This window comes from Grammomys surdaster, unplaced genomic scaffold, assembly GCF_004785775.1.
Source record: "Grammomys surdaster isolate TR1022 unplaced genomic scaffold, NIH_TR_1.0 188, whole genome shotgun sequence".
NCBI lineage: Eukaryota > Metazoa > Chordata > Mammalia > Rodentia > Muridae > Grammomys > Grammomys surdaster.
In genome coordinates, this window is record NW_021604633.1 from 5,972,247 (window position 1) to 5,997,954 (window position 25,708).

Consider the following 25,708-nt stretch of genomic DNA (forward strand, 5'->3'; position numbering starts at 1 on the left):
TCTCTCTCTCTCTCTCTCTCTCTCTCTCTCTCTCTCTCTCTCTCTGGGTGTATACACAGACTGAGCCTTCTCTCCCTAACTGGTCTGTTACCACGTGACAGCTACAGTGCATGCATGGACAAGAACACCTTTCTTTCTTGTGATTCCAAAAAGTTATGTAGTCAACAAAATTAAGCAGACTTCTCTAATGTGGAAGTTCTCAGTTCTTCAAAATTCAAATACGCAGCTTCAATCACAAGAAAAAAATTAACAAGTTTGAGTACCTTACCTGATAGCGAGAAGTTTTCTAGATTTCTCTACAAATGTCTTCTGCGGTGACTTCTGCAGCCACTGGGGAGCTACACCTTCCAGAGTTCAATAAAAGCTCCAGAAAAATCTGTGAACTTACTTCACTTTGATTCTACAGTAACCTCTAATTTTGTTTTTTTAAGCGGATTGTTGAAATTAGCTTATTAACTCATGAGGTTTTTTTCTATATGCTTTTTCATAAATGCTGATCCCTGCTCCCCCTCCATCCCATGCTCCATCGTGTTTAATAATTCAACCCCTCTTATTTTCATTTCCATACACAGTATGATTTATGACATAGAAAGCTTCTTTATGGCTTTTCATACATACTTCTTTTGAGTTATTCCTCCATTCCACCCATAACTTCTCCCATACTCCTGTACCTTTTCCTGCCTAAGTCTTTCTGCCCCCAGTACTTCATCTCTATACTTTCATTTTACCTATAATTTACGATAATCCCTCCCTTAATATGCCTACCTTAAAGGCCCCTTTCTAATTTCCTGGCTTCCAGTTGAGCTGTAAGTTAAAGACACACACACAATGAAGTTAGCATCTACACATAAGCAGTAACATATTATTTGTCTTTCTGGGCACAAGTTGTCACATTCAGTATAATTTTCCCAACTTTATGTATTTACCTGCAGATCTTATAGTGTCACTTTTCTTTACAGTGGAGTAAGATTCATTTCACTATGCGTATATACCATATCATCCATTCATCTGTTTATGAACGTCTAAATTGATAACATTTGCTAGCCACTGTGAATAGAGCATCAGTGAGCAATCAATGTGTAAGTATCTCTGAAGTTAGATATAAATTCTGCTAGGCATATGCCCTGAAGTGGTGTAGCAGGTCATATGGCAGTTCTATTTCTAGTTTGGTTTTGTCTTGTTTTTAAGAAACATGCAGACTAATTCCCATAGCGGCCAACCTAGCTTACATGCCTTCTAACATTCTATAACTGCTCTCCTCTGGACACATCTACGCCAGCATTTGCTGCTATTTGTATCCACGATGGCCAATCTGATTGGGATGAGATGAATCTTAAGGTAGTTTTAATTTACATTTCCCTGATGCCTAAGGATGTTGGACACCTTTTAAAGTGTTTCCTATCCATTTGCATTTCTTCTCTTGGGAATTTTCCATTCAGTTCTACAGCCTATTTTAAAACGGTGTACTTTGTTCATGTTCAGTTTTTAGTGTCTTGTATAGTCTAGGTACTAATCCTTGGTTAGGTGAATAGCTGGCAAAGATTTTCTCCCATTCTGTGGGCTGCCTAGTCACTCACTTCACCGGTTCCTTTGCGGTATGGAGCTTTATGGTTTCATGATGTCACTTATTGGTTGTTTGACTAATCTCCTGTGCAACTCAAGTCTTATTCAGAAAGTCTTCATCTGTGTCTATAAGATAAGCCATACAGCTTATTTTTTCATCTAAGGATTTAAGAGCATCAAGCCTTATGTTGAAACTCAGTTTTCCCAGCATCATTTGTTAAAGATGGTGTCTTTTCTCCACTGTACATTTTTGGCACCTAAATCAAGTGACCGTGACTGTGCGAATTTTTATGCTTTTGTATAAATCCTTTGTTTTCGATGTCTGTGAAGAATGGCATTAGAATTTTTACTGGGGTTGCATTGAATCTGTAGAGTATTTGTGGCTGGATGGTCACATTTACATGAATTCTTCCAAGTACTGAGCATGAGTTAGTTGCCTTTCCATCTTTCAGTGAAGAAATCCTCAATATCCTTCTTAGGTGTCCTAAAAGTCTCAGCAGAGATTTCTTGTTTCTTTGATTAAGTTTCTATGGTTTCTTTTTTCAGTCTGTTTGCCACTGGTATATTTAAAAAGCTATTGATTTTATATGCTGTTTTTATGCTAACACTTCATTGACTGGGATCATAGGGTCTAAGAATTTGTTTGCTCGTTTGATAGAGTTTTTCAGAATGAATCCCTTATGTGTAGAATCATATCATCTACAAAAGGAGAAATTTTTACTTTTTACCTCTTTGTATCACTTTTATTTCCTTTCCTTGACACATTGTTCTAGCTAAGAATTTGAGCATTATCTTAAATACAAGTAGAAAGAATGGACGTCTTTATCTTGATTTTAGTGGGAGTGCTTTGAGTCTCTTTCTGTTTAGAATGATGTTGGCTACATGTCTGCCATAATAGCCTTTTGACATTGAGGTATGTTCCCTCCACACCTAATCTACCCATTACTTTTATCATGAAAAGATGTTTGATTTTGTCAAAGTAATTTTGTGTATCCATTGAAATGATTGTGTAATTTCTTTTAGTCCATTAGTCCAATGAATTACATTTATTGACTTATATATAATTAAACATTGCATCGATGGAATAAAGTCAACTTGGTCATGCTGAATGATAGTTTTGATGTGATATTGAATTGGATTTGCAAGTATTTTATTGAGAATTTTTGAATCTATATTCATCAGGGAATTTTCTTTCTGTAATTTTGGTCTGGTCTGTAATTTTCTTTTTCAGCAAAGCTTTTTCTAGTTTTGTATCAGGGTAATAGTGGGTTTGTTGAAGAGAGTTAAAAACTTGCTTTCCTTTTCTGTTTTATGAATTAATTTGACTAGTATTTGCAATAATTCTTCTCTGGAAGTTTGATAGAATTCCATAGTGAATCCATTTGGTCCTGTTTTTGTTTTGCTTTAGTTGAGAAATTTTTTATTACTGCTTCAATCTCACTGCTTGTTATTTATCTGTTTTTTTCATCTTGATTTAACTTTGTTGTATCACATGTGTTATAAATTTGTCCATTTTTTTTAAGTTTATAATTTAGTAAACTATAGGTTTTTAAGTTATATCCTCATGATTTTTTAAATTTTGTTGGTGTCTAGTGTAACATCTCACATTTCTTCTCTAATTTTATTGATTTCCCTCTTCTTTTGGTTCATTTGGCTATGGATTCATCAATCTTGTTTATAATTTAAAGAACCATCTCATTGCACTAATGCCTTTATTTTTTGTGTTTATAAATTTCTTTCCTGATTTTGATTATATATCATCTTCTATTGTTGTTGGGTTTTTTGTTAGGCAGTAGTTCTCAACCTTTCTAATGCTGAGACGCCCTTAATAGAGTTTCTCATGTCATGATGATCCCAATCATAAAATTATTTCACTGCTACTTTATAACTGTAATTTTGCTATTGTTAGGAATCAGAATATAAATATCTGATATGTGACTCACAGAAGGATTGTGACCCACAGGTTGAAAACCACTGCTTTAAGGTTATATCATCATTCATTTATTTTAAATCTCTTAAGTTTTTGATGTAGACCTTTAGCACTATAAAATGTTCCTCTTAGGACAGCCTTTATTATATTCCACAGATTATAACATTTTGTGTCTTCATTTACTTACCATTTTTGGAATTTTTCATTTCCTTCTAGAATTAATCAATGACCTGTAAAAGTAACTTTTATTCGCCAGATGCTATTGTCTGCTTGGAGGCTTACTACTGAATAAACTTACCCTTTTAAATTCTTTCTGAACTCTGGCTGCAGCTCTCAACCTATGGGTCAAACCCCTTTGGAGAGTCAAATGACCTCACAGGTCTTCTCCAAAGACCATCAGAAAATACAGTTATTTACATTACCATTTGTACCAACAGTAGTAAAGTTACAGTTGTGAAGTGGTGATGAAATAATTCTATGGTTGTGGGTCAGCACATGAGAAGCTGTATTAATGGGTCACAGCTAACACCCAGCTCAAGATGGACAGCTCAGGTCTCACGTTAACTTGCTGTTCCATTGGTAAACGTTCAGTTTCCACTAAAGGCCAATAGCAGCTCTTGAGCTGCCTCTCAAAAAGAGAATGTTTGTCTTCAGATTATGGTAAAATCGTGGTCCAAAATTCCAAGGGTTTCTTTTGTGAGTCACTTCTAGGGGCCTGCCAAAGGCTCCAAATAGCATCTCTATCTTCCAGTGACGCCTCAAGTACCATCAGGTCTGCTGGATCATACAGTCTAAGTTGTAGAGCACAGCAGCCTGGTCGTGTTGAAGAGCTTTTCTCCCATTCTGAGCTCTACTCAAAGCTAGCAGTTTTTCAAGTAACTTGGTATATGGGCAGAAATATAGTGAGTAATATTATGTCTCCTATCCAAATAAGCCCAGTAAACATCGTGCTTCTTTCTCAGTGGTGGGAGGGACCAGATGCAATAACTTATTCTTTACCTTAGAAGAAAGATCTCAGCAGGCCCACACCATTAGACTCCTAAGAATTGGTCCAATCATCAATACTCTGAACCAATGTGATGTTTTGTAGAAAAGACAGATGATCAAGATCCTAACTAACTGTTATGATACAGTGCTAGAGAACTGATATATCTTTGAAGTAAAACTCTACAGGTATACCGCTGGTCTTGCCTACAGATTGTTTCTGGTGGTGCTTATGGACAGGTACCAAGAAAAAGGCATATAATTAGACTAATAGCTATCTACCATGTACCAGGAGATGTGTTATCTGCTCAGGTAAGGACATCACACCTTGTACAGTAGCTACTGCATTCAGAATATATTACCATATACACGTGCTTTCTTCTTACTATGTGTTGATTATTTCCTATTACATTTTCAAATTGGCTATTGTAAATGATGCTGATTTAGTATTTCTTGTTCATTCTGATAACTTCATGGAGCTCACCTTAGAGGTTTTGACAAAGACAATTAGATTGTTTACAATGAGGGCAGTTTTGCCCTTCTCTGAAGCACTTAGACTTTACAATTGTCTCAGGGTTTTCCCTCCCATTCACTGGTTGGCATATTCCACGTCTTTTACCAGTGTATTGCATATATGATTATATACTACAATTTTGTAATTATTATTTATAATGTGATTCCTTACACTGTTAATATGTCTATAGAATGTTATGTAAACCCATCATTAAGTGCTGCTGATGTGGAATAAAGGAATAGAAAACTTTTATCAGAAAACTTAGGCAGTCTCTTCTGTTCCTATTTTCTTGGAACATTTGACTTGGAACATTGGAAAATGCAGACTCGATAATGTGTACCTTGAACATATAAATGAAAATGCCTCCTCTGTTTTTTCCTTCCATTAATCATTATGATTATGTTATAATATCGAAGGTTAAGTATTTTATTCTTGTGACTACATTAACTGTTAAAGGACATTGCACATTTCATTTCAAGCATTCTGTTTCCATCTGGGGTATCTAGACTGTCTAATTAATAAAATTTTGTCTTATGGCTTATACTATAAATACCTGCTACATTGAAATAAGAACTGACTTGAAGGCAGATAATATTAGCACTCAGTGTAAGACATTACAGCATGTCACTGGCATCTAGACTACTCCATTGTAAGAGATGGGAAAAGTACATTGTCACAGTGTTATTACAAAAAGTCATGACCTTACAGCCTCCTGAAGCATCTCAGGACCCAGGTATTTAGAACAGTGCTTCTAAATTTGTGCTATTTAAAATTTTTTTGCTTATGCCATAGCTATTTCCAAATCTAAGAGCTGGAGGAAGCTAACTGTAAATGGTTACAAAATGTTCCACTAATGATGGACGTATCATGCCTTATCTGACCAGCCTCCTGATGCTGCACGCATGTCCAATCCAGCTTTTTGTCTACAGAGACTATCCAACTGCTCTCAACACCTCTCTTGGATAAGCCAAGGAGAGCAGTTATAAGAACATTAACCCATTCCTTCACAACTAGGGCTTTTGAGGTGGATACGAGGAAGGAAATGAGTTCAAAGTTGATGCTTCCGGTTGAGCAATAAGAATAGTTTGCTGAGACAATTCTGTCAGTTTAATTTCAGCTCCAATTTTCCAGTAAATCATATTAAAATATAGAAATTATGAGTAAATATGATTAATTTTGTCTAGCAACAATGTGTTGAAATAATTCTAAAGAGGGTAACTGAATGTTCAAGTTTGTACATGGATTCAGTAAACATATTGGAAAGGAAAATAGTTGACTAACTCATAACCACTATTATCAAAACAATAGTTACTAACATTTATTGAAAACTTGCTCTGTGCCCTGTACAAATCATTTTTACATTAACCATCTATGGTTTGAATATGCTTGTCCCAGGGAATGGTACTATTTGTAAGTGTGGCCTTCTTGGAGGACGTATGTCACTTTGAGCATGAGCTTTGAGACCCTTTTCCTAACTCCCTGGAAGCCAGTCTCCTCCTGTTTGCCTTCAGAACAAGATGTAGAGCTCTCAGCTCCTCTGGTGCCATGCCTGCCTGGATGCTGCCATGCTTCCTGCCATGATAATGGCCTGATCCTCAGAATCTGTAAGCCAGCCCCAATTAAATGTTGTCCTTTGTAAAAGCAGGTTTGGACATGGTGTCTCTTCTCAGTAATGGAAACCCCTAAATCATCTCACTAACTAGAAAACCAGCAGATGGACAGTGAGTAGTACTTTACACAATCAATAGTTTGTGTTTCAGCTTCTCAAGGAGATTGAGCACAGATCTACCCCCTACCTGCTTAGCATATCATAGCCCTCAGTCCTTCTGAATCAGAATGGTTGCAAATTATGAGAACAGGATTAACAGATGACAAAACAAACACCCAAGAAGAGAAGTTGGCTACCTTTCCAAAAATATGTAGTTAGTGATGGTGACACTGAGTTTGGACATATAGAAGGGCATGGGTGTTTATAGTCCTTTCATAACTGCCTCTGCTAGGAGTCAGCAGCAAGGATTCCCTCCCCTTAAGTGGGAGGGCTGCTTCTCCTCTGACTTAGACACCAGACTCGGCGCGTGTAGTATCAGGACTGCTAGGCTCTCTTGACTGTGGAGAAAGCAACCTGTTCTAAGTACTCATTCTCTGTGTCTTCTTTCTCAAGTTCTCCTTATTTCTCTCTGACTCTCATAAGTTATTGAGTACCCTCCCGTTTTCCAACGAGGGGAAAAAAAAAAGTATCTCATTTCCAACCAGGCTATGTGGACAGCCTGATTTTCAGCTGACTTGGGTGTCCATGTGGTTCTTCCCTGGCTCACTAAACATACTTGCTATGCTCCTCTCTTTTTAGCAAGGCTTCTGTGCCCCTCCTATGGTGCAACAGCACTCAAAGCTCGTTTCCAGAAAGAATTGGACTAAACCCTGCAACTCTGTGTCCAGGGCATGTAACTGCAGCTTGAGCCGGTCAGCACGACCCGAGACTGGCCCCTACAAAGGAGATAACGTGCCTGGCAGATATTTTCAGTCTTCTGTCCAACTTTTTGAACGATGGAATTTGAAAATGTCTTCTTAAGCTTTCCGCATTCTTGGTTTGATCTCCCTTGCTGGCAAACCCTAGGTTTTCTCATCACCTGGGTTGAGTCTTACAGGTGTTAGGCGTTTTTTCAAGAAAAAAAAAAAAAAGTAATGAGACTTGCAGCACCAGCCAATAACTTCTGGATTTAAGTCAGGTCTCGGGTGGCTCTTGGGTTCTGTCCGCCCAGACTAATCTTGACATGGTAAATGTTTTCTTTTCTTTCGTACCCTTATTTCCTCCAAATAGTACATAGAAACCACAGAAATAAAACAGAAAATTCTCCAAATGTAATGAGATCACGTTAAGAATTAAAAGGGCATAAACTGTGTGTATGCGTGAAAGGGCGCACCGGGAAGGGGGAAGGTTTTTTCTGACTCTTATCTCTGGAACCGTGAGCCCCCAGCAAGAAAAGACCTCAAAGACTCTGAGAGCTGGAAGGAAGCCTCGGATGGCTGGCGCTGAGCAAATAGACTTGGTCCCTTGCAGCCTTACCCTGTGAAACTTCCCCACCTTCCAGAAGAGGGAGTACGGGGTTGGGGGACGGCAAGACAGAGGAGAGGGTTTGCGAGCAGTGGCTGGAAGCGAGGGATGTTTGGATGTAGTAGGTAGGAAGCAAGAGATAGGGCACCTGACAGGAGGCTGGGGTTGTGGGTATCGGTCCGGGAAACCAAAAGGTAAGGGGGCGGGGACACCAGGTGTAGGAGGTTCAAGTCTGGGTGGGAGGAGCGAGCTGGCGCCGGAATGATTCACCTTTCCCAGCCACTCTGGCTCGCCCCAGCTCCGGATCTGGGCGGAGGGGCCGTAGGGCGTGTTTCCCCACCCCTTGCGGACTTCGGAACGGACTCAGGCAGGGTGGCACCGGAACAGGAGTAGTCTCTACTGGACACCAGCTTGGTGGGTTCGAGTCCTGCAAGAATGCGCGCCCTGCCGACCCTGGACTCGCTTGCCAGAGTGCGACCGCCTCTCGGGGACCCTAGGGCAGCAGAGGACACTCTCACCGCGCCGCCAGCGAACAAGAGCGCTGTGGAGAGACTGGCAGCTGACCGCGCCAAGTATGTTCGCAGCACGCTGGGATCTAGCCGGGGTCCTGTATCCGAACACAGGGTCCCTGAGGCCACAGGGGTGCAGCACCGCAACCCGATCCCTTCCGCTATTGCCCCAACTCCTGTAGCCCGCAGGGCTCTCGCTCGAAAGCCTCTGAGACCTGATTCATTGGTCATCTATCGGCAGAAATGTGAATTCGTACGAGGGTCAGATGCAGACTGTTCCAGAGTGGGACTGATGAAGAAGTTTTTCCAGGGGTCTAGCAAGGACAAAATGGCAGTGGCCCCTGAGACGACCGGGGTGGCGGCTGAGGATAAGACGAAGGAAACAGAGGCCACTTGGACTAAGTCGAGCAAGGCAGCAGCTGCTAGACCAGCCTCTATGTTACCTCCTCCAGCCCCTGTAGTAGCCGTGAAGTCCCCAGCATTGCCTTTTGAAGTGGCTCCCAAGGTTCCCGTCGGAAGCTCCGGAGTGGAGCTGCGGATGTCTCGTAGCAAAGGATTGCAGCGCTCTCAGTCAGATCTCAGCTCCCGCTACTCGATAGCCAGGGCTGAGTCTGACACCTTCTTCCAGTATTGTGGCCTGGACCCTGATGTAGTGGAGGCTCTCGGGAGGGAGAACTTCTCTGCTGGATCCGACTGTGTTACACTCAAAGTGCGTAGCGTGAGCATGGCTACTTCTGATAGTAGCTTCTCCAGGCACAGCGAGGACGGATTGCAAGAAGAGGAGCTCCTGGAGCAGGTGCCTAGCACCACCTCCGTAGTAGAAAGGAATGCCCGTATCATAAAGTGGCTGTTTACCTGCAAGAAGGCCAAAGAAACCCCCAGCCAGAAGTTACAGGGACCTGCCTGATTGACATCTGATCCAGGTTAGTGCCAGGAAGCTGGAAGGTGGGGTTTGTGTTTATGTGTGCTGGCTAAGCTGGGTGCTGGCCAATCACAGTTCATGGTCAATGTATAGCTCCTACGCACTCAGGTGCCCTCCTTGTGTTGAATTTGAGTAGCCATAAAGGTCATTCAACATTAACACTCTCCCTGCCGCCTTATTGTAGTTAAAATGGAAGGAACCTGAAGTACAAAATGCTTCCTGCCAGCAGTTTTACACTGCTGTCATTTCCTGTTCTGAAAGTAGCATCTGAACTTTAGGCCATCATGCACCTGGACAGACTCCTGGTGGGCCTTCCTGATGGCCTCAGGGCGTCCTTGGCCCCAGGTAAGCCCTGATGTCTCACTTCCAGCAGTAAGGAAGACACTCTCCTCCCCCAGGTTTTGAAGTGTTGAGAACTTAGGGTTTCTTTAGTACGAAAATGTCTGCATTTGAATTGTTTTGAAAGTTTCTATTTTCGGAACTGAAGGCTCTGATCTAGACGTATCCCAATGAAAACTGCTGTGATTGTTTGTTTGTTTGCTTGCTTGCTTGCTTGCTTGCTTGCTTGCTTGCTTTCCCCACTGGTGGTAATGTAGAGTATAAGCACCTGGTCCAGGATTTAACCACAGACTCCTCTGTCCTCAGCCTGTAATAAAGAGCTAAGGCTGCCCACCATCCCTCCTTCTGACGTGTTATGAATGTCCCTTTGGAGTAAGAAAGAGGAGACACTTTTATATGAGTATCTTGGAGAACAAAGCATTTAAGCGTTTCAACAGCTTTTTTTTTAATTCTGCCTTTGTGAACAAGTTACTATGAAAAAAATTTTAAAACTCGTTATATTTTCTGGCATTGAGATAAATACTAACTGAAGACACCTCACTAGAATGTGGAATCTCAGGGGACAGACTCCCCTCAGATGCTTCGACTCTGCCAAGCTGTGTTTAAAAACAACAGAAATCCCCAAAGGACTGTTTAGTGACCCTTTGTACAAATGTAAAAATAGTAAGGAGGGGTGAATTAACTTTTCTTAAATTCAGAAGACTCATGACTTAAGTTCATTCTTATAATGTACTGAAGATTTTCGTATTACACTAGTACACGTCCCTAGGGAATGTGTACAGGTGATAACAATAAAGAGAGTGACAACAAAAATAAAAACCTACATCAATTTGTATTTGCACAAAATTGTCCTTGAGTCTGAGATATGTGCATGACGGCAAGGGTGGACCATGGTGTCGATGTGGGCATTGTGACCAAGAGAGAGCAGTGGATGATATAGAGAGGGAACCAGCAAAGGACCACATGCACACATATTAGAGCTGACTTGCTTTGTCTATATTTTAAACAAGAGCACAGTGAGAGGGCATTCATCTTCTGTATTTTACTTTCTATGTCATCAAAAATCGAAAGAATTGCCTATTATGATGACATGCCTATTATGATGTAAGAAAGCATCAATTGCCATAAGATAAACTTGGAATATAAATAACGGTGAGATAACAAGATGACATACAAATAAGCTGAAATAAAACCCAGGAGAGAGTTGCCCAGATTTTCTCAAGGCTTCTGGGTGGTTCTGGCAGTCGCCACAGGAAGTTTACCTCATAACTTTACTCGGCTTCACCCACAAAGCAGCCTGTGCTGTGTAAGCACTGCAGAGGTGTCTGGAGCATTAGGATGATGGAGTGACATTCCCAGGCAGTCTCCAGGTCATTGGGTTGGTATTTGCTTTAGATCTGAGCTCCCTTCACTTCCTCCAGACTACGTGTTCTCCAGGATGAGCAAGTCCTGGAGGCTAGCACCAAAGCTCACAACAGAGCATGTCCACGAGGTTCTAACTCAATTCCTAGGGTAGCTAAAGATTCAGAAATCAAAAATCAAAAAATTTAAGCTCAGGTTTTCTTCTAGTTTATATTTGTGTTAAAATGGGGTTTTATAAAAATTGCAGGATATTTGAGATGGACAAGTGTAGAATTTCTAAGTGAAAGAATATAAATATGATTTACTTCAGAGATTTTTTTGTTTGGTTGGTTTTTTTCAAGACAGGGTTTCTCTGTATAGCCCTGACTGTCCTGGAACTCACTCTGTAGACCAGGATGGCCTCGAACTCAAAAATCTGCCTGCCTCTGTCTCCCAAGTACCTTTAATCTGGGATTAAAGGTGTGTGCCACCACTGCCTGGCAACTTCAGAAATTCTTAACCTGTGGCTCATGCCCCCTTTTGGGGGTCAAACTGTACAAAAAGGTGGCAGCATTAGAACGGTTGAGAACCACTGATTTACATGAATGTTTTGTTTTCTTAGTTAAACAATTATAAAATATAATAAAAATAAACATTCAGGATTAAAGTGCAAGATTATAAACTTCTTACACAGTGAAATAAAACGTTTGTTAGTCAAAACTGAAAACAGTGTAACTGAAAGTAAAGAATCATAGAATTCTCTCTCTCTCTCTCTCTCTCTCTCTCTCTCTCTCTCTCTCTCACACACACACACACACACATACACACACACACACACACACACACACACACACACACACACACAAAACTCATAGGGATGTGAGGGTGAGGAGATGGGCAGTCATGCATGAACCATTTTAGTAGTGTTTCCCAGAGTATAAATCAAGAGCATTGGCCTTCCATTTCCTGGTTTTTATCAATTTATCAAAGGATTACCTGCTGAAATGTTTTTTATGACATTTTAAAAATAAAATATATAAATTTCTGGTTTTAATATTAGCATGAAAGTGATAACTTGTCCTTTGGGATGGTTACAGATAAACATTGCTCGATTTTTGGACAAAAACTAAGATAATCACAGCTACCTTCACATGTCCCCTTTGTAAAGAAAGGGGACCTCGGAAGCCCTAAGCTGTGTCACATATTTGGAAGACAGGTGCTCTTTCCCCCTCTTTGCAGTCTACACTAGGAGCTCTACCGTGATCTACAGGAACAGAGTGTAAACAAGTGGCCCAAAGCACTCAGGCCATCTTCCCTGCTTCTCAGTCAGCACCCAGACCTGTTGAAGCTCATGGTATTTAGAAAGGATGGCCTTTGTTTGCCTCAAGTGTTCCATTGGACAGCCAACCTTGCATTACAGTTTCGCTGTCCATCTCTAGAGCAATTAACACTGCCTTTGTCAATATTCTACCTCATGAGCTGCCAGAGGAAAGAGAACTTTCAAAATTCCAGGAAAAGGCTTGTAAGGAGAGATTATATTTCTTTTTTTTTAAAGAGAAGCCAGATAAATCTCTCTATAGACTTTTGTTTCAAAATTTAAAACACAAACGATGTTTCAAAATAACAGAGCCATCATAAAACCAAACACAGGCGAGGCCGTGCGTTGTTGAACATGTTATAGCAGATGAGAGCTTAACTCATGGTTCGTTTCTGTTTTCTCCTCAGGAAGCAAGCTTCCCCGGTGATGAACGGACCCTTAAATTGTAGGCGTCTGAGGTTCCAGAGCCATGTGTTTGGTATATCCCAACAATACCTAATTGCTGCTGTCCCAGGATTAAAGCGCTCTGTTGATAAGGCTTATCTATTAGCCACGATAACATACTGTGGGGAAGATGGGAGGGCAGATATTAGAGACCATGAGAAGCATTCTCCTTGCAAGAGGATATCTCAAAAGGACAGCTGAAGAAACGGCAGCTGTTGGAGTATATTTTCAGGACATTTGTTGTTCTGGCTTAATGTTGGTTTCTGCGCTGTGTTTTGATAATATTTAATATTAATAAATCAAATATATAGGTGTTCTTAAAGAAAAGAAAGTATGAAATCAAGCATGGATGCAATGGTATTCTCCTTTCAACTAATTTATACCCCTTTCGGGTTCTGTGAGCCCAAAGTCTATGTAAGTGCTATGGCTGAGACAATCACCCAACACACACACTGGTTGCCAATCCTCCCTATATAACTAAGCTTCAGTTATTCCTATATTATACAACGGATAGTATTTTGTAATGATTTGGAGAGGACATTTAAAATCACTTGAGGGCTTCATATTCATTTGGTTAATGCCACTTTCCGCTTGGCCATAAGTATGTGGAAGCACCCATTGAGAGATTCGTGAGAATTGAGATCCTGCTAAAAGGGCTGTTTTGTACTTGAATAGTTTTTTGAGATTTCGCCAATACTTATGGAGTCTTTCTATTAGCTCTTGAACAATGGTTCCAATAGAACGTGCTTGGTAACACTCTCCTTCTTATTTTCTAAGGAAGATAGAAACAGGTTCACCACACAATGCCTGAAGTCTGGTTCCACTTCACATCCCATGGAATTACCTATGTTTGGCATCATCCCATTGTCTGCAAAAGATGTGTTTTGAAGCAAGGACTGCCTCTAGGGTTTGAGAGGTTCTGTGTTCTCAGTATGGTTAACAAGATGCCGGAACCATAGTTCTGAACTTGTCCATAACACTCACAGTAAAAGATTTTTAGATTCAGAATCTTCTGAGAGAAATTATGTGTGAAGAACAATCCAAAGAAAAATTATCAGTCTACTCTTTCAAAGTTTACTGTATTTTATCAAAACATGTTTCTTTAATCATAAAGTCATATGCAATATGAGAGCAAAGAGTATGGAAGATATTTCTTAATGCTAACATTTTGTGTCACGGCAGTTTGGAATGTCCCTGCACGTAGTTTAAAAATGTATTATGTGTGACTTTTATTGTAAGTATAGTTTTTTGAGTTATGAAAATATTTATTTAAAAAATTCATTCTTGTAGTAGTTAGTCCTCAGATGGGTTCTTTTTTTCACATGGCTTCTCTTTCATCAGTTCATCTTAAAATAATTTTCTCTTTTGTCATCTTTTCGTGCATGTTGTTTATTTGAATGTTTATCTTTGGTTTGCAAGTGAAGCTCAGTGGAGCTTGCTTCAGATACATCACAGATGATCATTTATGGGGTTCTGCCTGTCAAGGCAGCTCAGGAAGTGTGTCCTGTGCCACCTGCTAGTGCTGTTGTTTTGCATGTCACTGTATCGTACTTAATCTTAAAAGTTGTCATGATGACAGCAATTTGGAAAAGCTCTTTAGATATGTACAATTCATTTTTTTCAGGTATTTCATTAGTTTTACATGTGAGTGACACGAATGAAGACTTTGGGGCCAGAGAGACGCTCTGCAGTTAAGAGGGCATGGGATTTATTCTTTTTTCCCCTCTGGTATTAAGTTACTGCTTGCAACGACTAGTGTATAAGAAATGTAATTAAATATTTTTGAAAGATGAAGCAATGATAGTGACTCAACGGTGGCCTTTTGAACTGCTCCGTGGGAACATACTAGCGGTGTACAGATGGAAAGAGATTGGCGCGCCAGGGAATGTATTCATTCTGTGTGCAGATATTTATACCCATGACTCTTTCAGTGGACTCTTGTCCCAGAGGTTCAGCGTTGATAACGATGCTAAAGCTGGTGCTTCCTGGATCCTGGCTTGTAACTTTCAGCAGGTGAGGCAACCCTGAAGTGAGAGTGTGTTTACTGTGATCCCTCTAAGTTGTGGATTTTCTTGAAAGGAAAGCCTTCCAAGACTTGCCCAATAGAGATGCATGGTGTTTGAAGTCTTCAGCTCTCCTGAATATGGGCTGTAGTAAAACTATTTAGAGTATTTAGCTCTTGAGGTTTCCTTTAAATATTTAGTTTAAAAATACTTCTTTTCATGTTTTAGTCCTAGCATTCATCATAGATAAATGAACATCAGAATAAAATACACTGTTTGTACTTTTCTCATTAGCTCACTCAGGCAGACCCTGTGCTTATCAGGTCTGTTCCCCATCTGAGAGTGAGGAAATCTAGTCTCTCTTGCTGCGCTGACCGAGCCAGGCCAGTTTCCCTTGCAGTCTTACTATGACTTATGCCTACATTGGGTTTTTTTTTTTTAATTTGGATGCTCATTATCCACTTCTGTGGTATGCAAGCAACCGTGGTCTTGAGCAAGTTACTTTCCTAGGGTATGATGGATGACAGTAACAGAATTCACTCACTGAGGAATCCAATGCTAAACTTAATGCCCCATCCCCCTCCATCCCAGTATGAACTGTCATAACAAAGAGAGAGGCTGGGGAGATGAATGGACTGGCATAGATAACATATAGAAATGAAAGCTTGGAAAGGAAAAAACAAAGCAAGGAAAGGAAGGAAGAGTGATGCTAGGTATCTGATTTATGGCCTTAGATCCTCATTTCGTTCATGCTTTCTACTTGATGGTAGCATGCCCAAAGCATTAATGGATCTTAAAGTCCAAATCAGATAAAAGGTAAGGAAAATAAATGTCCCTTATTTTTAAAATGATGGATAGATTTCTACACTAAGTTATGTGTAACTTTGAAGTTTACACTGAAGGAAAATCAGAGCATTCAGAAATGATGCCTGGGACAACCTGCATCCATCTGCTTGTTGGTCAGAGATTATATGCTTCTTTTGTTTGTTTGTTTGTTTGCTTGCTTTTATTAAGACTTCACTTGTCGAACTTAGGCAAATCATGAAGGGTCAGTGTCACCATCTGTAGTGTTGTCCCAGCAAAGTTTGAGGGCTTGTACTCAGATACACTCCAGGATAAGCAACAGGCTTACCTATCAGCTGTGGCCAGTCAGTATAGTGTGTTAGGACTTGGAGACCTTGTTTGCAACCTGCTTAGCAAGTTAGGATTTCAGTGTCAACATTCAGAAAGGGAGAGTGAGTCCAGGTATCACAAGCACTCCCATGTGGGCACCCTTACCTTATTCATGAGGTACCAAAACGAAATATCAGGTAGGCATCTGGGGAACTGAGCAGGGATCCACTCATCCAGAATAAAGACAGTCATGACTAAAATCAGATTTCAGCCCTCATATGTCCTAGGTGGCACATAGACCCCAGGGCCGCCCAATTTCTTAGTGTACACTATGTCCTAAGAGGTAATCCCTCTCCTTCCTTGTTCTTCCTGGGAGTCCTATCCTATACAGGAAAACTTTAGTAGAGCCACCAGCTGTCATTGTTTGAAGAGATTTCCCAGTCTTAAGTCTGTGGGGGGTTGGGGGGGGGGAGAGGCACAGAGAAAGCTGCACACACTGAGAAGATCCTTGACTGACATGTTCATGACAAGCTCTTGGTTCCCCTCAGTTCTCAGCAAACTCGTGTCACAACCAAAAGTGCTTGACTGTCACGTCCACTCTCGCTTTACACTTGGCTTGCAGTATCTGAGGTCATGTCATCAGAACAAAGAAGCTCTAGAAGTTTCTTGACTGAAGGAACTGGCCGAATCCAGCTTCTCTTGTGTTCAGAAGATGACAACGGCTTGAGAAGAGATTTCTTAGGTCAGAGTTACAGCGGGAGAGATGCAGATGTTGTGTTGCACATACTGTTCTAGTAACATCTGCAAGTTCTATTGCTCTAGATACGAGGACAACATAGATCAAAGATCTATCAAGAATTTAATCCCAATGCTGCCTGATGTAGATACCCTTCATTCGACTAGTTTATGAAAGGAATTCAATGTCTACCAGGGATTCTTTCCTTCTAGAGGGCACGATCTGACTCAACCCACCAAAACCTAGACTTGAGCTGAGTTTTGTCATCGTAAGCTACACTTGAATGTCCAGAAGGATCTGTATGGTTAGCTGAGATTAGAGCCATAAGTGCTGCTGCCCCATACCTCATACATGGAAATAATTCAAAGCTGCAGATTTTCATATTGCAGAGAAGGGCTCCTTTTTTAGTTGATGTTGATAATTTCATGTAAGATGATATGTGCCTTTAAAAGAATAACAAAAAGAAAATCGGAGTGAAAACAAAGTCTATCAGAGGAGCTTCGAACAGGGGTTATCAGAGCCCCATGGAAGCAAACTTCCTAGTCAGATGTTGGCTTTCTTCCTTTTCAGCACAAGTTCTCCTGATGAGCTCAATGCAAAGTGTTTCACGTTTATGAAACCACAAGGTGGATAAGAAGGCAGAAGCTTCTAGAACACTTCAGAGATGTCTGGCAGAACCCTGATTGCTTTACTGGTAGCTGACCATTGATTTTTAGATAAATAGAAAAGGTCAGAGCTGGAAAAAAACCTAGACCTCCCCTACATTCACTTGTAAGTACTGGGAAGTATGAGACAGTCTCAGGACTGTGACTTTTTTTTTCTCCAATATGAAAAGAAAATGTCTAGGCATGCACACTCCAAATACACGCTTACAACTTGAATATATTTCAAGGCTATACAAATATTACTCCTGCACAGGGAAGTAGAGAAGCCAGTCATCTGTAAACACTTTCACTGTGCAGGTAGAGGCATGAAGGAAGCATTACTCACCTATTCCCGGTGCTCTGGGCAGAGTGAACAATTCTAGCTTTAAGGCCACAGGAAGTCCTGGCCTCTGTTCTGTTGGAATTTTACTCCACACCGTGTACCTCATGTTTCCTCTACTCTGTGGTCAGCACACTGACAATAGAGAATCATGCCAAAGTGCTACCACAGAGCTGAGGTCTTTCATCAAGGGAGATCACTTTCTATCAAGTAATTCATTTGTGATGGAGGCACCCAGAATTGTGAGAACTGGAGCATCAATATTCAGTATCTACAGGCAAAAGTTGAGGGCAAAGTGTGCTTCTGAAGCATAGAACTGCCATAGTAGGCTCTGGGAGCTGCTTGGCCTAGACCACCAAGTCATAGTTAGCTTCAGTTGTTTAACTTGTGTTGTGTGACAAGACTTTTCTCGGGAAGATTCAACACACAGGTCTACTCAGTCCACATAGGGAACCCACAACTGACCACAGTACAGATACCATCAAAGACCCATTTGGTGGGCCAATAGGTTTTATTGGAGCTACGTACAGGATATGACCCAGGTGTAACTTAGAGGAATAGAAATGACTCAAAGACATCTGAATCACCAAAGCCTATTATGAGTGTCGAACTAGGTCACCAAAACTAGGGACCTGGAACACACTGCACAGCCTGCAGGAAGCTCAACAGGTTGGAGAGTATTCTTTTCAAGTGACTCTGGGACCTGCCCTATAGGAGTGTTCTCTTGAACTAGTGAGACAGATCTTCATCAACGAAGACTAGGGATTTTAGACAGCCATCTCCTTAGTGTTTGCATGCAGCCATGAATATTAGTGACAGGACTCCTCTGGGAGTAGGAAACGTGGTGGTTTGAGGTTGTCTTATGAAAGTTGATCTAGAAGGTGTGTGTGGGGAGGGGAGCGGGTTGTAAATGCACATGTATCTGTGGTAAATGTAAGTACATACAGCAAGGAACCAAAGTACACAGCCACTGCCTGGTGGTGGTGGCACACGCCTTTAATCCCAGCACTTGGGAGGCAGAGGCAGGTGGATTTCTGAGTTCGAGGCCGGCCTGGTCTACAGAGTGAGTTCCAGGACAGCCAGAGCTACACAGAGAAACCCTGTCTCAACCCCCCCCCCCCAAAAAAAAAGAACACAGCCACTCTCTGTGAAAAGAATGAAGAGTTTTAAGAAAACAACAAAACCTGCCAGGCTGCCTCTAAGTAAAGGGCACCATCCAGCTGCGAGAGTCTGTTGGGTTACACAGAGCTGAATACTCCTGAGCATCCAATGTCTCCTCGGGCTGAAAGACTCTACAATTATCACCTGGCTGTTACAGCATCTGAAGACTTCAAGTCTTCAGTCTACAGATCTAAACTCTGGGTCCAGATCCAGGTCAGGGTTGGGGTTAGGATTGGGGTTAGAGGGTGTCTTGGAGATAGTCTTACTGTGATAAAACTTCATGACTAAAACAACTTGTGGAGGATAGAGTTTATTTGGCTTACACTTCCATATCACTATTCATCATCTAAGGAAGTCCAGATCAGGAACCTGGAGGCAGAGGTGATGGAGGAATGCTGCTTACTGGCTTGTTCCCCATGGCTTGTTCAGCCTGCTTTCTTATAGGACCCAAAACTACCAGCCCAAGGATGGCATACCCACAATGGGCTGTGCCCTCCCTTATCAATAGCTAATTAAAGAAACGCTCTATAGCTAGATCTTATGGAAGCATTTTCTCAATTAAGATTCCTTCATTTTAGATAACTTTAGCTTGTGTCAAGTTGACATAAAAGTAGCCACGATAGAGTGTTAGGATTAGAGTTAGTCAAACCTGAATTTTCAAACATTATTACTTCATCGTTTTAAAGACTTGCTCTTCTTGTGGCCTCCTGTCCATAAATCTCAACTTTTAAGCTGACATTGAAAATTATTTTAAATTCTGCTTTTGGGTTTTGTAGTTGTTGTTGTTGTTTATTTTTTTTCTTTCTTTTTGTTCCATAAAAAAAGATTTGTCAGCAGGACTGCCACATAGCGAGAGAGTACAATGTTCAAAGTCTCCTCACAGCCCGTTTTGACCAACCACTGCATGGCTAGCATTTAATGCAGCGTACACTGTAAAACCCAGTAAATCTCATCAGAGGTTCATATAGGGCCCAACCTTTCACCTCTAGTATCCTGGATACCCACTAAGCTTTAACTGTCTCAAACCTACTTCACCTTCACAACCAGAGTTAAACTACTTTCAATAACTGAAGTATAAAAAGTTATACTTACTTCTCATGAGAATGGTTTATATATGATTACACTGTTTGAATTATTACAAAATATAGTAACATATAAATATATCTCAAATTGTTATTATTTTATACTGGGTCTGTCTTATCAGGAAAATCTATTAATAACCTTATGGTAATTTAGCTAAAATGGAAACTTAATAATTTTCATTTAATATTTTCCATTGCCTTTCCCCTCATTTTCTCCTATTCTGGAAAAAAAATTTTGGGGGGGCCGGGGGGCGGGAGTGACCATGACTAATTACAGTAGAAAGAGAGAAAAAGTCCTTTTTATCAGTCTAACTATACTTACTAGAGTTCTAACAAACTCTAGGATATGCTAGAAGCTGACCCACGTCACTTGAAGATTATTCTGTGCCAAATAGTCCAGCATTACATCTTTTGTTTTTTTCTTTTTGTTTGTTTGATTTATTTTAGGTTTTGCTGGTTTTTGGGTTTTTTTTTAATCAGAATTTTCTTAAGCATAACCCTAGTGGTGGTATGATTTTTGTTACTTTTTTATTGGATATTTTATTTACATTCAGATGTTGTCCCCTTTCCCCATTTCCCCCAACCCCCACCCAGAAACCCCCTATACTATCCCCCCTCCTCCTGCTTCTATAAGGATGTGCCTTCACCCACCCACCCACTCCCACCTCCCCACCCTTGAATTCACACACACACACCATCCAGCCTTCATGGGACCAAGGATCTCCTTTCCAACCTATGCCCGACAAGGCCATCCTCCACTGCATATACAGCTGGAGCCATGGGTCCCTCCCTATGTGCTCCCAGGCTAGTTGGTGGTTTAGACCCTGGGAGCTCTGGTTGGTTGGTATTGTTGCTCTCCCCATGGGGCTGCAAACCCCTCCAGCTCCTTCAGTCTTCTCTCAAACTCCTCTATTGGGAACCCCATGATCAGTTCAATGGTTAGCTGTCAGCATCCACCTCTGTATATGTCAGGCTCTGGCAGACCTCTAAGGCGACAGCTATATCAGGCTCCTGTCAGCATGCACTTCCTGACATCCACATCAGCATCTACCTTTGGTGACTGCACATGAGATGGATACTCAGGTGGAACAGTCTCCAACAACCCCTCCTTCAGTTTCTATCCCACACTTTGTCTCCATATTTGCTCCCTTGAGTATTTTGTTACTCCTTCTAAGAAGGAACAAAGCACCCACATTTTGGTCTTCCTTCTTCATGAGCTTTATGTGGTCTGTGAGTTGTATCATGGGTATTGGTGAGCTTCTGGGCTAATATCCAATTATCAGTGAGTGCATACCATGTATATTCTTTGTTGTTGGGTTACCTCACTCAGGATGATATTTTCTAGTTACATTGATTTGCCTAAGAATTTCACAGATTCATTGTTTTTAATAGCTGAGTAATACTCCATTGTGTAAATGTACTATATTTTCTGTATCCATTCCTCTGTTGAAGGACATCTGGGTTCTTTCCAGCTTCTGGCTACTATAAGGCTACTATGAACATACTGGAGCATATGTCCTTGTTATACGTTGGAGCATCTTCTGGGTATATGCCCAGGAGTGATATAGCTGGGTCCTCAGGTAATGCTATGTCCAATTTCCTGAGGAGCTGCCAGATTGATATCCAGAGTGGTTGAATCAGCTTGCAATCCCACCAACAATGGAGGAATGATCCTCTTTCTCCACATCTTCACCAGCATCTTCTATCACCTGAGTTTTTGATCGTAGCCATTCTGACTGGTTTGAGGTGGAATCTCAGTGTTGTTTTGATTTGCATTTCCCTGATGACTAAGGATGTTGAACATTTCTTTAGGTGCTTCTCGGCCATTCGGGTTTCCTCAGTTGAGAATTCTTTGTTTAGCTCTGTACCCCATTTTTAATAGAGTTATTTGGTTGTCTGGAATCTAATTTCTTGAGTTCTTTGTATATATTGGATATTAGCCCTCTATCAGATATGGGATTGGTAAAGATCTTTTCCCAATCTGTTGGTTGTCATTGTGTCCTATTGACAGTGTCCTTTGCCTTACAGAAACTTTGCAATTTTATGAGGTCCCATTTGTCAATTCTTGATCTTAGGGCATAAGCCATTGGTGTTCTGTTGAGGAACTTTTCCCCTGTGCCCAAGTATTCAAGTTTCTTCCCCAGCTTCTCTTCTATTAGTTTCAGTGTATCTAGTTTTATGTGAAGGTCCTTTATCCACTTGGACTTGAGCTTTATACAAGGAGATAAGAATGGATCGATTTGCATTCTTCTACATTCTGACCTCCAGTTGAACCAGCACCATTTGTTGAAAATGCTGTCCTTTTTCCACTGGATGGTTTTAGCTCCTTTGTCAAAGATCAAGTGACCGTACATGTGTGGGTTCATTTCTAGGTCTTCAATTCCATTCCATTGATCTTCCTGCCTGTCTCTGTACCAATACCATGTAGTTTTTATCACTATTGCTCTGTAGTGCAGCCTGAGGTCAAGGATGGTGATTCCTACAGAAGTTCTCTTTTTTTTTTTTTGTTTTTTTTTTGTTTTTTTTTTGTTTGTTTGTTTGTTTGTTTTTTATTGGATGTTTTATTTACATTTCATATGTTGTCCCCTTACCCCATCCCCCACCCACCCAGGAACCCCCAATCCCCTCACACCTCCTCCTTCTTCTTTGTGGATGTAACCTCTATCTACCCCCCCACTCCCACCTCCCCACCCTCAAAACTCCCACCCCCTGGGGCGTCCAGCCTTCATGAGGTCAAGGATCTCATCTTCCACCTGTGCCCAGCAGGGCCCTCCACTCTTATATATTCAGCTAAGGCCCTGGATCCCTCCATAAGTGCTCCCAGGCTGGTGGTTTAGACCCTGGGAGCTGTGGTTGGTTGGTATTGTTGCTCTCCTCATGGGGCCACAAATCCTTTCAGCTCCTTCAGTCTTCACTCTAACTCCTCCATTGAGAACCCCATGATCACTTCAATGGCTAGTTGTGAGCATCTGCCTCTGAATATGTCAGACTCTTGAAGACCTCTGAGGAGACATCCATATCAGGCTCTTATCAGCATGCACTTCCTGACTTCCACATCAGCATCTACCTTTGGTGACTGCACATGGGATGGCTACTCAGGTGGAAAGGTCTTCAGACGGCCCCTCCTTCAGTTTTTGTCCCTCGCTTTGTCTCCATATTTGCTCCCTTGAGTATTTTGTTGCTCCTTCTAAGAAGGACCGAATCACCCCCACTTGGTCTTCATTCTTTATGGACTTCATGTGGCCTGTGAGTTGCATCTTGGGCATTTTAAGGTTCTGGGCTAATATCCAATAATCAGTGAGTGAATACCATGTGTGTTCTTTTGTGATTGGCTTACCTCACTCAGTATGATAATTTCTAGTTCCATCCATTTACCTAGGAACCTCTCAAATTCATTGTTTTTAATAGCTGAGTAATACTCCATTGTGTAAATATACCACATTTTTTTAATCCATTCCTCAGTTGAAGGACATCTGGGTTCTTTCCAGCTCCTGGCTATTATAAATAAGGCTGCTATGAACATAGTTGAGCATATGTCCTTATTATATGTTCGAGCATCTTCTGGGTATATGCCTAGGAGTGGTATAGCTGGATCCTCGGGTAATGCTATGTCCAATTTTCTGAGGAACCGCCACACTGATTTCCAAAGTGGTTGCACCATCTTGCAGTCCCACCAACAATGGAGGAGTGTTCCTCTTTCTCCACACCCTCGCCAGCATCTACTATCACCTGAGTTCTTAATCTTAGCCATTCTGACTGGTGTGAGATGGAATCTCAGGGTTGTTTTGATTTGCATTTCCCTGACGACTAAGGATGCTGAACATTTCTTTAGATGCTTCTCGGCCATTCGAGTTTCTTCCGTTGAAAATTCTTTGTTAAGCTCTATACCCCATTTTTTAATAGGGTAATTTGGTTGTCTGGAGTCTAATTTCTTGAGTTCTTTGTATATATTGGATATTAGCCCTCTATCAGATGAAGGATTGGTAAAGATCTTTTCCCAATTTGTTGGTTGTCGTTTTGTCCTATTGACAGTGTCCTTTGCCTTACAGAAACTTTGCAATTTTATGAAGTCCCATTTGTCAATTCTTGATCTTAGAGCATATGCCATTGGAGTTCTGTTCAGGAACTTTTCCCCTGTGCCCAAGTATTCGAGGCTTTTCCCCACCTTCTCTTCTATTAGTTTCAGTGTATCTGGTTTTATGTGGAGGTCCTTTATCCACTTAGATTTGAGCTTTGTACAAGGGGATAAGAATGGATCAATTTTCATTCTTCTACATGTTGTCCTCCAGTTGAACCAGCACCATTTGTTGAAAATGCTGTCCTTTTTCCACTGGACAGTTTTAGCTCCTTTGTCAAAGATCAAGTGACCATAGGAGTGTGGGTTCATTTCTGGGTCTTCAATTCTATTCCATTGATCTTCCTGCCTGTCTCTGTACCAATACCAGGTAGTTTTTATCACTATTGCTCTGTAGTACAGCTTGAGGTCAGGAATGGTGATTCCTCCAGAGGTTCTTTTATTGTTGAGAATAGTTTTCGCTATCCTGGGTTTTTTGTTATTCCATATGAATTTGAGAATTTCCTTTTCTAACTCTGTGAAGAATTGAGTTGGGATTTTAATGGGGATTGCATTGAATCTGTAGATTGCTTTTGGCAAGATGGCCATTTTTATTATATTAATCCTGCCAATCCATGAGCATGGGAGATCTTTCCATCTTCTGAGATCTTCTTCAATTTCTTTCTTCAGAGACTTGAAGTTCTTGTCATACAGGTCTTTCACTTGCTTGGTTAGATTCACACCAAGGTATTTTATATTATTTGCAACTATTGTGAAGGGTGTCATTTCCCTAATTTCTTTTTCAGTCTGTTTATCTTTCATGTAGAGGAAGGCTACTGATTTGTTTGAGTTGATTTTATAACCAGCCACTTTGCTGAAGTTGTTTATCAGGTTTAGGAGTTCTCTGGTGGAAGTTTGGGGGTCACTTAAGTATACTATCATATCATCTGCAAATAGCGATATTTTGACTTCTTCCTTTCCTATTTGTATCCCTTTGACTTCTTTTTGTTGTCTAATTGCTCTGGCTAAGACTTCCAGTACTATATTGAATAGGTAGGGGGAGAGTGGGCAGCCTTGTCTAGTCCCTGATCTTAGTGGGATTGCTTCAAGTTTCTCTCCATTTAGCTTGATGTTGGCTACTGGTTTGCTGTAAATTGCTTTTACTATGTTTAGGTAGGGGCCTTGAATTCCTGATCTTTCCAAGACTTTTATCATGAAGGGATGTTGAATTTTGTCAAATGCTTTCTCAGCATCTAGTGAGATGATCATGTGGTTTTTTTCTTTAAGTTTGTTTATATAGTGGATTACATTGATGGATTTCCGAATATTGAACCATCCCTGCATTCCTGGGATAAAACCTACTTGATCATGATGGGTGATTGTTTTGATGTGGTCTTGGATTCGGTTTGCAAGAATTTTATTGAGTATTTTTGCATTGATGTTCATAAGGGAGATTGGTCTGAAGTTCTCTTTCTTTGTCGGGTCCTTGTGGGGTTTGGGTATGAGTGTAATTGTAGCTTCATAGAACGAATTGGGTAGTGTTCCTTCTGTCTCTATTTTGTGGAATAGTTTGAAGAGAATTGGTATTAGGTCTTCCTTGAAGGTCTGATAGAATTCAGCACTAAAACCATCTGGTCCTGGGCTTTTTTTAGTGGGGAG

General features: G+C 41.0%; 1 protein-coding gene and 1 pseudogene across 1 annotated transcript; both read left to right on the plus strand.

Moving 5' to 3' along the window:
- The first annotated feature begins 8,466 nt into the window (after window positions 1-8,466).
- On the plus strand, window positions 8,467-12,983 carry Fam110c (family with sequence similarity 110 member C). The gene is made up of 2 exons (XM_028768908.1): window positions 8,467-9,475; window positions 12,880-12,983. The coding sequence occupies exon 1, from the start codon at window positions 8,479-8,481 to the stop codon at window positions 9,457-9,459; it is 981 nt and encodes a 326-aa protein (XP_028624741.1). The 5' UTR covers window positions 8,467-8,478; the 3' UTR covers window positions 9,460-9,475; window positions 12,880-12,983.
- The window catches only part of LOC114622368, a 159,444-nt pseudogene continuing 143,494 nt past the window's right edge, over window positions 9,759-25,708 (plus strand).

What these genes read in the sequence shown, in the direction of transcription:
- Fam110c (XM_028768908.1), top strand. Translation starts at nt 8,479, where the DNA reads ATGCGCGCCCTGCCGACCCTGGACTCGCTTGCCAGAGTGCGACCGCCT.